This window comes from Hoplias malabaricus, chromosome 18, assembly GCF_029633855.1.
Source record: "Hoplias malabaricus isolate fHopMal1 chromosome 18, fHopMal1.hap1, whole genome shotgun sequence".
NCBI classification, from domain to species: domain Eukaryota; kingdom Metazoa; phylum Chordata; class Actinopteri; order Characiformes; family Erythrinidae; genus Hoplias; species Hoplias malabaricus.
Genome location: NC_089817.1, coordinates 18,841,204 through 18,856,332, shown reverse-complemented (window position 1 = coordinate 18,856,332; position 15,129 = coordinate 18,841,204). Strand labels below are relative to the sequence as shown.

At 36.7% G+C, this 15,129-nt stretch overlaps 1 protein-coding gene across 1 annotated transcript in view; it reads right to left on the bottom strand.

The window, feature by feature from the left end:
- Positions 1 to 429: 429 nt before the first annotated feature.
- The window catches only part of LOC136674678 (adhesion G-protein coupled receptor G2), a 30,009-nt gene continuing 15,309 nt past the window's right edge, over positions 430 to 15,129 (bottom strand). Inside the window, exons 23-35 of the mRNA XM_066650811.1 lie at positions 14,260 to 14,485; positions 13,661 to 13,817; positions 13,037 to 13,201; positions 10,877 to 11,005; positions 10,700 to 10,745; positions 9,472 to 9,575; positions 7,577 to 7,701; positions 7,086 to 7,357; positions 6,880 to 6,979; positions 6,392 to 6,675; positions 4,474 to 4,575; positions 4,098 to 4,256; positions 430 to 1,140 (exon numbers count right to left, since the gene is read on the bottom strand). Of these exons, the coding sequence (XP_066506908.1) occupies positions 1,037 to 1,140; positions 4,098 to 4,256; positions 4,474 to 4,575; positions 6,392 to 6,675; positions 6,880 to 6,979; positions 7,086 to 7,357; positions 7,577 to 7,701; positions 9,472 to 9,575; positions 10,700 to 10,745; positions 10,877 to 11,005; positions 13,037 to 13,201; positions 13,661 to 13,817; positions 14,260 to 14,485 (1,973 nt within the window). The 3' untranslated portion in view covers positions 430 to 1,036. The remainder of the gene's footprint in view (positions 1,141 to 4,097; positions 4,257 to 4,473; positions 4,576 to 6,391; positions 6,676 to 6,879; positions 6,980 to 7,085; positions 7,358 to 7,576; positions 7,702 to 9,471; positions 9,576 to 10,699; positions 10,746 to 10,876; positions 11,006 to 13,036; positions 13,202 to 13,660; positions 13,818 to 14,259; positions 14,486 to 15,129) is intronic.

Here is a 15,129-nt window from a genome sequence, read left to right as displayed (position 1 = left end):
GACAAAAAAAGCTACATAGAATGAATGTATGTACATAAACAAGTTGTAGGGAATAGGAAGCTATTTCTGTCACTATGAAGGTGACATGTTGTGCTTAAAATTGTTTTGATTTCTTTTTCATTTAGATACAAGAAAATATCTTGCCATAGTTTTGTGATATTTTCCATAATAAAATCAAATATGAGACAGGCCATCTGTAAAATAAATATGGGTCATATGTAATATATTTGCATTCACAAACTAGACAAGAGGAAAAAGGTTTTTATGGAAAGGTAAATACATAAGTCATTTGTTTGTGTGTGTGTGTGTGTGTGTGTGTGTGTGTGTGTGTGTGTGTGTGTGTTTCCATTTGCTGTTTTTTGCCTGCATTATTTCATTCAAAAAATGTTGAGGGTATTCAGTGAAAATAATTTTACAAATGCATTTCGATATTAATGGATTAATTTATTTTGTCTGTGTGTACATTTCTAAAGGGATAAAAACACCAGAAAATAACACAAACAGGAGAGTGCATGTCCCGATGACTTAGACGAAGAATCACACAGCCAAAGAGTTGTGATATGTTGTACATTAAGACAATGTGTACTTGTTTTTTAGCAGAGAGAAATTAAGGAGAAATATCTCAGTCTTTCTGTATACAGACCGTTCTATGGACTTGAAGTACATTAAATTACATATCAAAAATACCTTCAATTTTTGAACACTTAATTTTGATTCTGTGTGAAATGAAAAACAGCTAAAAGCTTAGTCGAGATCAATAACAAGTATTCTACACATGAAATGATACAAAGGTAAAAAAAAAAAAACAGCAAATAATTTAATTCCATACATAATTAGCCAGCACTAATATGTAAAGTAAAGCTCACAAGTCAGTCTGGTTTTTCTTAAAATATATTTAAAAATTTTAAAATGTATACAGTTATCATTACATCTCCAGATGTATATTTGGTATATACTGAAGGCTGAGTAATCTTACAAATATTGCATGTATATTATGCAACATATAAATTATATACGTCATTTGTTGGCTTGCCAGTTAGTAGGACCTCTGGCTCCGGTATCTGTGATTGATTTCATTTTGAACAACATCTGGGCTGGATTCCTCCTGTGCTGTGATAACTCTGTCATCAAATGGACTGCCTATGATTACAAAAAGACATTTTTAATTAACCAAACTACATGGCAAAATTATTAAGCTCTAAAACATATATATATATATATATATATATATATATATATATATAAATAAATAAACAATCAGCCACAAAAAAAATCACTGACAGTTGAAGGGAATAACATTCATTTTCTTGTTACAGTGCACCTGCCTAGGGGTGGGTTATATTAGGATGCAAGTAAACAATCAGTTCTTGAAGTTATTGTGTTGGAACAGAGCAACTTGGACAAGGGGGCCAAATAGTGATGGTTAGAAAACTGGGAAAACCGAGCAAAATCTTTCTCCAAAACAGCAGGTCTAAATGAGGTGGTCCCAATTTGCAATGGTCATTACCTGTCAAAAGTGACCCAAAAACAGACAACTGGTACACAGCAACAAGGTCATTGGTGCCCAATGCTCACTGATGTGCACAGGGAAATTAAACCTGTGGTTGGTAGGTAAATGTGTCCAAATTCCATTGTCCTACTGTGCCAATTTTATTTATGTCAAAAACCCTTAACCAAAATATATCAGCAGCATTGGTGTTTTAATCATCCAGAAACTGGCAGTGGACACCAGACAGTTGTGTCCACTGCCACTTTGTGCCTGCGTAAATCCTGAAGAGACAGCTCTTGCTTGTGGTCTCCCTATGCCAAACATCAACTTGGGGAGACTTTATGCATGTGAAGTTATGAGCAATTCTCAACATGGAAGGTGGAGATTTACAGGAAGAATGGCACAAAATCCTGCTCTATTGCTTTTCCTGGGTCTCTCCAGCCTCAACAGCCTTTTCCTGACCCCCAGCTTTTATATGTATTATATATGTATGTAATTATATGTATTTCAGTCTATTTGAAAAATTGGTGATCTATAAGAGAGAAAGAGAGACATTAATCAAACTGTACCTGGACAATACACTTTTGACTATATTTTATTATTATGTTAAAATAATAATAATGATAATAATAATATTTGCAACATTTGCCAAGACTAAGATGAGGTAAACATTTATGAATTCAACATGCTCCAGCTGTGTTCCATTTATTACGTTTTTGTAGTGTTTTTGTAGCTGACTAAAACCCCAATCAAATACAAAATCGGCCCACACTGCTTGTGTCTGTTTAAAAAGTATATTTATGACATGTTTTAGTGTGTTGGGCTGCTGGAAGTTAAGCAGCACAGCTGCCGAGTATAGTACAGAATTGGTCCATGCTGCCTATGCCAACGCAGCAGCACGACCAGAGGGAGAGAGTAAGCAGTGAGTGCAATATTTATGGGAGAGTGGAGGCGTTATGGTTAGTTTTGTCACATATAATGATATCAAAGCCAAGCTGAGTCAAATAAAAGTTATATAAAGAAGTACTTGAGGTTTTATTTAGTCATTTTTCATAATTTGAGAACTAAACCGAAACCGTATTTGCACTCTCCGTTGAGATAAATGGTGCTGAATAGCAGAATTCTGAATCTTCTCAATATCAAACCTGAAATTTATTTTACCCAGTCTGCTAAGTTGATATCTGTCTGTAGTGTTTGGGGTGAGGGGGTTTTAGGCTGTGTTTAGATGTGCTGTGGGTCATTAATGTAACAATGGGCACCAAGTGTCTCACAGCAGGGGAGAGGGGGATTGAGAGCACAGTTTCCCTTATAAAAAAAATCTTGATTAGTCATTTTAGCGTTAAAGGATGTTATTCTCTTTTCTGCCAGATTGTGTTTCAAAATAATTTTACAAGTCCTCAGGAACGAACCCAGGGACCATTAGAGAGTGCTTGACTACCCATTATTGGTCTCTGTTGGAGTTCTGCAGGACTCATGGTCCCGCCACAGTATCTTGCGGCACAGGACAAAATTTCAGTGTCCTGTGCAGGAGCTGCGGTTAATCAATACAGGAAACTGCAGGAATGGGATACCATAAAGGATACCAAAAAATCCCGCAAATGAATAAAACCTGTGTCTAAAAGTTAATAATCACACAATAATTACCATGCATAATCAACATAAAAGAAAATAGCTAAATATTCAATAAGAAAGTAAAAAAAAAAGTTCAAAGACTGATCTTTTCCACTAGTCCAAGTAGCTGTATGTGGCAAAATGATTAAACTGTAACACTGTATTTTTTTTTAGGTGAAATATACTATATAATAATATCGGGAATGCGAGCGGGAGTGGGCGGACATGACTATACTGAGGGCAGGAGTGATAAAAATACTGCTGATTTTGGCAGTAGTTTGCAGGTGTAGGACAAACTGTAGCAGGGACAGGTGGGAGTGTGAGGTGGGGTCTTGGTACTATTCATTCATTCATTCATTCATCATCTGTAACCGCTTATCCAGTTCAGGGTCGCAGTGGGTCCAGAGCCCACCCGGAATCACTGGGCGCAAGGCGGGAACACACCCTGGAGGGGGCGCCAGTCCCTCACAGAGCAACACAGACACACACACACACATTCACTCACACCTACGGACACTTTTTGAGTCGCCAATCCACCTACCAGCGTGTGTTATTGGACTGTGGGAGGAAAATGAGCACCCGGAGGAAACCCACACAGACACAGGGAGAACACACCAACTCCTCACAGACAGTCACCCAGAGCGGGAATCGAACCCACAACCTCCAGGCCCCTGGAGCTGTGTTACTGGGACACTACCTGCTGCGCCAGTACCAGCTCTTGAGACTGTTCAAACTGCAAGTACAGTAACTAAAATATAAGAATGATTGGTTTTAGTACTCAGTTGCAGTAGACAGTTGCAGCATGTGATCTAGTCACGAGTCTGTTTCAGCTTGTTTTTTTTTTTTTAGGAAAAACAGACACAGTTCTCTGTGCCAAAGAAGCAATGGAACATCTAGTCTGTTATCAGTACAAGGTGCAAAGGACATATTTCAAGAGTAGCATCAGTGTTCATGGAGGTGTATAATGCATATAAATATATGTATGGCTGACACTCACTGATACCCAGTGACCTATCTGATCCGGATCTTGAACTGTTGCTGCCCAGGAAGGTTGTGGAGCTGGATGAGTTATTGGAATTTGATGACCTTACTGATGAGGAACCAACTCTATTTACAGAGGATTTCTTCGTCTTCTGTGTAGCAGTGTGACTCCAGTCTGTTACACAAAAAAGAATAATTTATATAGATTTTTCTAATGTTCATTTATATTACAGTCACCTTCTCTACCAATTTAAGTGTAGATTATTTCTATGTCAAATTATTTGATAATACTCACAAAAATATTCACATGTACATGAAAACCCTAATGTGGACACACATTTAACGGCATTAACAATGCAAAAATATTTGATAAATTAAACAATAGATCCCACCAGAGTTCTCTGCAAGCCTGAATTTGCCACAGCACAGGTATATCCTCCACTGTCTTCTGACATTCTCCTTCACAGCACAGTGGAACACAAAGATAAAGAACCCTGTAGGAGGCAGTAAATGTTTATAAGGTCTGAATTCCAGTTTCACAACCAAAGCTAAGAATAAAGTAAGTAAGTAAGTTTAAAAAAAAAAAGTGACAAATCTATGACGAATGCTAGATTAATAGATCTGCCACCATAAAACAAGTATAATGAATTTCCCTGAGAAAAATTAATGTGGGTAAATAAATTAGTTTAGATACAGCCAGTTAGTTGTTTCACATTAACAAGTTGGAGTTGGTTGGCGTCTGTGCAGTTAATCAAAAAAAGAACCAACATAAACAAGACTGGAACATTCCATTAATTAACCATCTATACAAGAAAAATTGCAGCTCAGTCTCTCCCAGTCTTTCAGAGAACAGAATACCAGCTAAATGTCAAAACTACACTATTTGCATGCTGAATATACGCAAAAACTCAAGATCAACAATAATACTATCTTTATACAAATGTTTATGATATCTAAAATAAGATCAAGCTGAATTTTTTATTTTATTTATGCTCTAATTTAAAGACATTAGTGCAAAAATGTAATGTTTTATCACAAGCAAAACATTTTAATTTTTTTTTTCCTTTTAGCAACTTCTTTAATTTCTTCTGTAATTTTGATCATGAAAATGTTGGTTTCCATAAAATGATATACCTAACCCTGCTAATATTAATACCAAACAGTTGTAAAGTTGAATGGTGTTAGGTCTCTGCAGTTATTTGATTAAGAACATGTTGATAATTGGCATGTGCTTGAAACACACTCCAGTCTTTATTTAAAAGATTTAAAAGTGGATTTATAGTCGAGCATCATAGGTTACCCACTGTTATATAAAATGCAATGCTGCTAAACTTTGTTTTTTAATGCATGGATGGATATTAATACTTTGTTATCTTATGAACCATTGAATGGGTGCTTTTCTCAACATAATTAATGAAAGTACAGTATAAACACTAAAAACAAGTTAGGGCACTTCATTCGTTGCTTCACATACATAGGTCATATTTTGGTAGTTTGACCAGACTTCAAATAATATTTTAAGCAGTTAAAAAATGCATTTAGTTAACATTTTTTGTTTATCCATTTAAATATAATTAGCTTTGATTCTAAATGTGTAACACAGGTAAGAGAAAAGACAACAGACAAATCAGAATTATTTACTAAAATTGCAGTGTTTACATGGTTGTTTGTTGCCAGAAACCATCTATCCAAAGAAATTGTGCCACATAGCACTTTGAGTGTTATGCTTCAAAAGATGGGAACATTTTGGTCATACAAACTATGCTGCTGGACATAAATTGCTAAAGATTCTTTAAGCTCTATTGTATGAACTATATTATATGAAATATTGTATAATATTTTTTATACATTAGTTCAATTTAATAATAAATAATGTTTGTATAAAATACAGGGCGGCACAGTGGCACAGCAGGTAGTGTCGCAGTCACACAGCTCCAGGGACCTGGAGGTTGTGGGTTTGATTCCCACTCCGGGTGACTGTCTGTGAGGAGTTGGTGTGTTCTCCCGTGTCCGCGTGGGTTTCCTCCGGGTGCTCCGGTTTCCTCCCACGGTCCAAAAACACACGTTGGTATGTGGATTGGTGACTCCAAAGTGTCCGTAGGTGTGAGTGAATGTGTGTGTGTGTCTGTGTTGCCCTGTGAAGGACTGGCGCCCCCTCCAGGGTGTCTCTTGCTGCCAATGATTCCAGGTAGGCTCTGGACCCACCGCGACCCTGAATTGGATAAGCGGTTACAGATAATGAATGAATTAATGAATGTATAAAATACATAAATGAGGGAGCAGAAATTACAACATGAATAAGGTACTTACCCTGAAGTGAGTTAAAAATTGCAAAGAGGTACATAAAGGCCAAGTTAACAGGTCCCCAAGCAAAGAAAGCAAAACCCCAGGTAAGGCCCAGAAGCACAGTGAGTCCAGCCACACTGCGAAGGTCCTGCAAGCCACTCCGGTGCTGTAAGTTATGAGGGTTTTGCCTCTTAATACGACAAAGCTGAACCATAACCACGATGAACATGCTGAAGTTCAGCATAAATACAACACAGAAATATGCCACCACTGCTACATAGAAGGCAATGTTGTTCTTCAGCCAACAGCTACGGTGAGAAAAAGAACAAGATTACACATAAAGACACTATTTTATAATTTAAAAATGTATGCTGAATATATTATTATTAACAATGAATTTCAGAACAATACAATTTATCAGATTTTTCTATTGTCTCAGATCTTAGATTAGTATAAAATAAACTAATTTTCTGTCCATGTAGATATCAAAACAATTAGTAATTGCAGCTTACAAGCCATCTGTGGCTCCGTCTTCAAATTTACCATAGGATACAAGTCCATAATTGTTCTTATCAATGGCTATGACAATGATGACAACAACAAGGGGAATGCCTTTTAGGAGAAAGAATACAATAATTTATATTCATTTATAACAAAATTAAATCTTAAAATATCAAACAGAATGGTTAAATGGAAATAACAGAGAGGCTATACATACCCCAGCCAGCCAATCCTAATTTGAGCATGAAACGGGAAATATATGTGTTGAAAACTTTGACAAGGGCAAGGTACATATGAACGGCCTCCAAGGCCATCCAGGTGAAAGATGCCAACAGAAAGTAGTGCAGGAAGAAGGCTGTGGAGATGCACAGACCCACAGCATTAGGGTACAGAGCCAACCAAGAGTCCAACAGGAACACCAAGTTCAATAGGAGCAAAGCCAAACAAAGTTGGATCAGGATCTTGGATGGGATATCCTTACGCAATTTCCTACAAAAGGTTAAATAAGCACATAAAATAAGCATGAATTTCATGAGAATCAAATTACTGTTAATTGAATACAACTATATTTTGAGAATCATCTATATATAATTAAAGATACCAAATCAACATTGAGAAAAAAACTAAAGACTTTGCTCTGTAATTTGTATATTTGTAATTTATACATTATCTCTGAAATATGTCTCAGGGAACAAATATAAAACTCACTCAAAAGCCAGGTATGTGAGCAGGGTAATGGAAAGGAAAATAGCAGAGATGCCACAGCCAATGTAAGTGATATACGTAAGGATGGTGGCCTGAAGTGGACTCATTACCACTTGTCTCGAAATGTCCTAAAAGAGAAAACAATATAATGCATGTTACATGAAATATGAATGGAATCACATGAATGCAGGGAGTTACATGAAACAGAAGCATTATAACTTAACAACTGGAAGATATTTCGCATCTTGACATTTTACAATAAAAAGTAAACATGCTTACATGGCAAAAACTCCCATTTCATTTCACCACGCACACCAAAACTGTGAACTTCTCTAAACTTCTTTTATCATGGCTTAACACTATCTTTCACAAAATTGGAACCACTTCATACCACTTAGAATTGTGATTAGAAACACTTTATTGGCCACTGTGATTGCACAAAGAGGAGAATGATCTCCGCATTTAACCCAATCCATGCAGTGAAACACACATTGACACACACTAGTGAACACTAGGGAGCAGTGAGCACACATGCCCAGAGCAGTGGGCAGCCTTAGCCATGGCGCCTGGGGAGCACTTGGGGGTTAGGTGCCCTTATTCAAGGGCACTTCAGTCATGACCTGCTGGCTCTGGGGATCAAACTGCAACCTTTCAGTTACAAGCCCAGTTCCCTAACCACCAGGCTATGGCTGCACCCACTTTATATCCTATTAATTATTACCAGAAATTCATTTGATTCATTCATCTTCAGCAACTGCTTCACCCTGTAAGGATAGTGGTCAGGATCACTGGGTGCAAGTCAGGAACACACCATGGACACAGTGCCAGACCATCACAAAATATATCACACACAAACAAAACACACACACACACAAACACACACACACTTTGGGAGGAAACTACAGCATCCTGAGGAAACCCACATACTCGCCTAGCAGAAAAAAGAAAGAAGGCAAAACTGACTCAGGCTGAGACCAAGGACTAAATTGCAATTCCCCAGTCCCTTTAGGGGAGCTGTACTATTTCAGAAGAAAATAATTTTTGAAAAAGAAAATTTTTGAAGTATGTGGGACTGCATGAGCAGTAGCAGACCAAATGTAAGCCAAAGCAGGACAAATACTGCTGATTTTTTAAGTCTTGCAGGAGCAAGTAAAAAAATTGGCCCACACAAACCTCTAGTAGTGATACTACATCACTGTGCTGCTAAATCATGTTATTATATATTGTGTTCAACAAAATATAACATTATCAAAATATAATAAAAAGTATTTTAAAAGATGTAAAATGAAAAACAATATATTTATTGTAATTATTTAGATGTGGTCGCCATCAGCACTATAACCCTTTTTTTTTAAATATATTTGAAAATACTACTGGACCTACACATTCACACCCTCCCCAAGGCAGGGCTCCAACCCACAATGCCAGGACCATGGAGCTGTGCGACAACAACAGTATCTGTTGTGCCAGCGTGCTACAACATCCTGGGTGTTACAATTTTATTACATAAAACTTGAGAATAGGTCATCCCAGTAGTGTTGTTCTCACACAACTCCAGGGTCCTGGGGTCGTGGGTTCAAGCCCTGCTTTTAGTCACTGTCTGTGAAGAGTTTGATGTGTTCTCCATGGGTTTCCTCTGGATTTCCTCCTGCAGTCCAAAATCACACACTGTTAGGTGGATTGGCTGTGCAAAAGTGTTCAAAGATGTGAGTGTGTGAGAGAATGTGTTCCTGCCTTTTGCCCAGTGATTCAGCATAAGCTCTGTACCCACCATGACACTGAACTGGAAAAACTGGTACAGACAATGAATGAATGAATGAATAGAACATTGGACATGGACATCAGAAATCTAAACTTCAAGGGAACATGTTTCCTATAAGGAATAAGGAATAACTTACTAGCAGCACGCCAAAACTGGTAAGATGATTGCAGATGCACACTGTCTCATTCACAGTACTGTTTAATACACTGCAGCCTTCAGAGCTCCAGCCACCAGAGCCACCTGCCAGTCAACACATCAGACAACTTATCCATAAATACATGGACTTAAAGCAAGGCAATGCTGCTAATCCTTAACTATTGCTCTCCTGTTCCATTTATTAAAACTTATTTCTAGATTCACACAATGTATTTCATAATGGTCATACATAATTCGAAAACATCAGGCACATAAACTTAAAAATGATGATGAGGTATTTAAAGCCAGGGGTTAAACAATGGCTGTGTATTAAGACAAGGGTTTTTTTATATATACATTTTTTATATTTGTAATTTTATAAATTAAATTAAACCTAATAATTAAAAATAATAACATTTAATTTATATATAGGCTACAAGTGGTTCACAATCATTTTTATTATTTAAAAGTTTAAAACTACCCTAATTTTTTTATTAAATCATAGTTAAACTATATATTATTTTATTTATAATTTTCATATATACAGTAGAATTAGGGTAGTTTTATATGGCACAGCAGATTATGTCGCAGTCACACAGCTCCAAGGACTGGAGGGTGTGGGTTCAAGTCCTGCTCCTGTCTGTGAGGAGTTTGTGTTCTCTCCGTGTCGGCGTGGGTTTCCTCCAGGTGCTTCGGGTTTCTCCCACGGTCCAAAAACACATTGGTAGGACTGGCAACTCAAATGTGTCTATAGGTGTGTGTGAGTGAATGTGTCGCCCTCCAGAGTGTGTTCCTGCCTTGTGCCCAGTGATTCCAAATAAGCTCCGGACCCACCGCATCCCAGAACTGGATGAGCGGTTACACACAATAAATGAGTGAATGAATAATTCTACTGTGGTCTAATTACAAAACTTAACGACTGTGTCTGCGAACGTTTGGTTGAACTATGGTTTTGAGAAACACCTGTGTCATTTAACGATGGTATGGACTATGCAAGTGACCAACGCAGTTACCTCAACAGTTCCAACAACGGTTTTGAAAAACACTTGCATTGTAACTGCATTGTTCAAACTATGATATTTGCTAACATAGTGAGCAGCTATGTTCTTGGGAAACACACCTCAGGTTAGTCTCATTAACTCATTATATGTGTACAAAGAATATTATTGCTCTTCTATTTACCAAGGAAGAGAAGCCACTCTCAGAAAATAAACATGCATTGACCTTACCATTTAAGCTAAAATTCCAAAAAACACAGGATAATGACAAATTAGCCTGTCAAAACAAAGACAGTAACGTGTTATTATTAGATCTCTCTAAGTATAGGTACTGAAATATTTACTATAAAATGAAGGTTTATTTAAAAAATATCAAAAATATATTTTTTTCTATATTATATTACTGACCGAAACAGCCTCAGTGTTCCTCAAGGTAATTGTCACATTGTCTCTTAGATTTGAAATTGTCATGTTAGTCACACTGGAGCTCAAAATTCCACTGGCAAGTCTGGTTCCATTTGCATTCAGTGCACTGTCCTACACATAAATAAGGAATAAATATTTCATACAAAACATGTAATGACATAAATTATGCAAGGTACATATAGTAAATTAGTACGTATGTATAATATACTATAGTTAACCAGTAATATGGGCCTTCCCTAAGTCTACAGTCAAACTGACAAACTGTGGGGGGGGGGTGTACTTATATTATGGATCAACTAATTTGCACTAATCACTACTAATACTTAATATAATTTTAAGCTACACTTAAACTGACTGTAGTAGTCGTGATTTATTGGGAAAAAAATTGATAAGTATGTTCCTTAGACTAGGTTTCACATTATTTTTTTTCCTGCTTGTTATATACACCAAAACTGTAAAAAAAATATTTCTATCATCAGGATATCATAGGCAGATGATAGACTCTGTTGAAATGAGAGAAAACCAGCTTTGACCACATGGAAGCTGTCTAACTCAGTAGACTGCTCGTACAGCCAGACCAGAGACCACTGTGGAGAAACGCAGTGTGTTTATGTGTCTAAGCTCTGTGTCTTTTAAGGTGGAACAGTCTGTTTGAAAGAAAAGTGACTTGTTTGAACATGGCTAACTGTTTGCTCTACCACAGAAACTCATTTGTAACTCAATCATTAAGTAATCCAAAACAGCAAAAATACGTCAATATTATGCACCTATGGAGCAGGAATAGTGCAATATCTTCATCTTGGTTTGTCCTTTTTATTGTTTGGTGTTCTCTCCATTGGGTAAAAGAATGAAAAAATGCTTTTTCTTTGCCATGAACAGACAGAGAGAAAGCCTTGCTTACCAGAGTCAGACAGCTTTTTTATTTACTTGTTTACTAAGACCAGAGATCATCACACTATATGGGTTTCGAGCACACGGACTGGAGAGCTAGCAAATCGAGATTTCATAAGTGGGTTTTTTTTTCATTAAAATTGTGAACCTTTAATTATAAATACAGAAATTACATATAATTAAGAACAGTTGAACAATTTGTGGGTGGCATGGTGGCGCAGCAGGTAGGTGTTGCAGTCACACATCTCCAGGGAACTGGAGGTTGTGGGTTCGATTCCCGCTCCAGTTGACTGTCTGTGAGGAGTGTTTTCTGAGAGTGTTCTGTGGTGTGTGGGTTTCCTCCGGGTGCTCCGGTGGTGACACAAATGCGTCCGTAGGTGTGAATGATTGTGTGTGTGTTGCCCTGTGAAGGACTGGCGCCCCCTCCAGGGTATATTCCCGCATTGTGCCCAATGATTCCAGGTAGACTCTGGACCCACCGTGACCCTGAACTGGATAAGCGATTACAGATAATGAATGAATGAACAATTTATTTCACCTCTGGCTGTATGAATTTGGTCATGAGTCTGCCATGGGCAGTCTATTAAGTTGGACTGCTCCCTGCTGGTCAAAACTGGAACATACTGTTAACACCAGGTTCTTCAAAAAAAATTTCTCCTGTATTAATTGAGCCATGAGGAGTAAATAAAAAAATATATATATCTGCGTATTAAACTGGTATAACACATGTTAGCCATTAACATTATATTTACCCTTCTGGCTAATCTCACTATTAGGGAAAAAAATGTTTGTTTTTTTATACCAAGCAATAATAATAAAAAAAAAATAATGTGAAACATTTAAATGAACATACTTCCGCATATTTTCCCTCATACAAATTACCAAACAGACCATGTCAAAATAGGACTCTTCAAAAAAAATATATATATAAAACAACTAACATGGCAATGTACTGTGTTACAAATTACAACAACAATTGTAAATAAGAAGTATATGACTTATAATACACTAAGCATGTAAGTATATTTAAATGGTATTAAAGAGTGGCAAAAAATATAATATAATTTAAATATATAAATATATATAATTTAAAATATAACTTAAATTAAATTCCAAATTAGTAGTAACAATTTACCTACAGGTTTTTTTTTTCACAGGGGAGAGCTTTATAAATGTTTCACAAATGTTCTGGAATAATCAACCTACAATGGATAAGCATAAGAAATGTTCTGTGAAAGTAAAAGTGCACACCTGGAATAGAGTGTTTTTCTGGTAGAAATTAAACTGTACTCTGGAGGCTAGTTGTTGCTGTTGGAGATTAAGATTGTTCAGGAGGGAGGAAGGGAGAATGATAGAACCCTGAGGCGGCAGGAGTGTGGCCTTTATGCTTCTGCTGGTCCTGGAGCCACCACCAATCTAACATAAAGCAAAGGTCAGCTTACATTAGTGTTGTTATTGGTGTGGGTGTGTCTCTTCAATCTTAATCTGGGCTTTTTTTGCTAAATATTTGTTTAAAAGCATATGTTTATCAGTTTATTATTTAAATTCACGTATATATTCATAAGAGTCCATTTTATCATACATTTTGTGCAATAGTAAACGACAACCAAGTAGGACTGTGCAATATCATATCGTTCACAATAATATCGATATAATTTTCAAAACAATACATAAATATTGTGATAATATGGATATTCTGAACTTGTTTAAGTAACAGTGTCATGCAGTTACCCATAATACGGCATATGTTCTGTACATGAGTTATGACAAGTACTATGGAAATATCAAAATAATAGATGTACATTGAAGTTATACATGAGAGAAAACTTGTAAATATGTTTTTACTGTCAGCATTGTTAACATTAGAAGTATTACCTGCAGGTTGAAAGGGTCTGTCATAGTAAAGGATGTTTGCTGAAAATTAGTCCCATCCACCTTTTCCACTGCCAGAGCCACAGATGTGGAGAGAATACTCTGACTCTGCATTTTTACCACTAGCTTTAAGCCCACCGTATCCACAATTCCAATAATCCTTATAAAACCAGAAAGACAATGGTGTTTTGATTCATGCACAACAAACAAAACAGACATATAGTTTTTTACATTAATGAAATTAGAATTCCAACACCACCATCGGAGTCTCTACAGAACAATTAATCTATATAATTCTTTCAGCACCAAACTGTGAAAAAAATTATAAATGTATATCCAAAGAGGATCAGAGTCCTAAACTCAGATGAAGCCCAACATTTTAGGGAAAAATATACAACAAAATATACTACAAAATGTTGCATAATCTATTTTCAAGAAATTTTCATGCAGTATTTTATCTATCACTGTCAACCATAAACCAACAGCTGACGGTGTTAAATATTACTTACTTTAGTCATCAAATTATCAAGAGTCAGCAAATGCCATTTCATACTACTGTACTTAGTACCACTGGTCATATTGTATACTGCTGGTCATCTCACCTGTTTGAAGTTGACACCAGTGTCTTTGCTGGTGCATCTAGCAGATTGCTGACTATATTGATAGAAGTGTTCCCCAAGGCCAGACTGACATTGGGCCCTGAGAGAAGTGCCTCAAGCTGGGACACAAGCTGCTCCACTTGCGTGGAGTTAAGAGCAGAAACATTCATGCTCAGATTTAGCAGACCTTCAGCTGTCTTCTCTGCACTGGCAGACAAGGTGGTAGAGACTGTATGTAAAATTGTATACATAAAAAATTATGCATCAGTACTTTTTCCACTTAACATTATTTAAGAATGCAATTATGAAGCTCTAATAGACTGGCATAGAATAATTTACATCTTATCCTGTGCATAATTATAATTTAAGAATGCAAGTTTCATAGTTCACATAATGCCGTTAAACATATACAATGCTCTGTGAAAATATTCACTTATTTTCAATTCAAAAGCATCCCTATATAACAAATTATTTGGAGTACTATCATACATTTAAGGAAACTTTATATTTTTTAAATATGTTCCTTGTCACTATCCTATATATGTGAGTTATTTCAAAGAGCTCCTAAAATTAATTTACTCCATTTTCAAGAGAAAGCCCACATGCACAGAGGCAACCGTGTTCTTATGAAGGAAACAACTTTCCAATTCATTCACTCATTTTTTGTAACAGCTTTATCCGGTTCAGTTCAGTGTAGGAACACACCCTAGACAGGCCATCAATCCAGTCACTAAAACATTCACAATTATGGACTCCTTTGCAAAAGCAATCCACCTACAAACATGGGTTTGGAAACCGGAGCTCCCAGAGAAAACCTATGCAGACAGTGGCCCAAGGTGGAACTCTGAAGCTGTTTAAATTATTGCAACATGG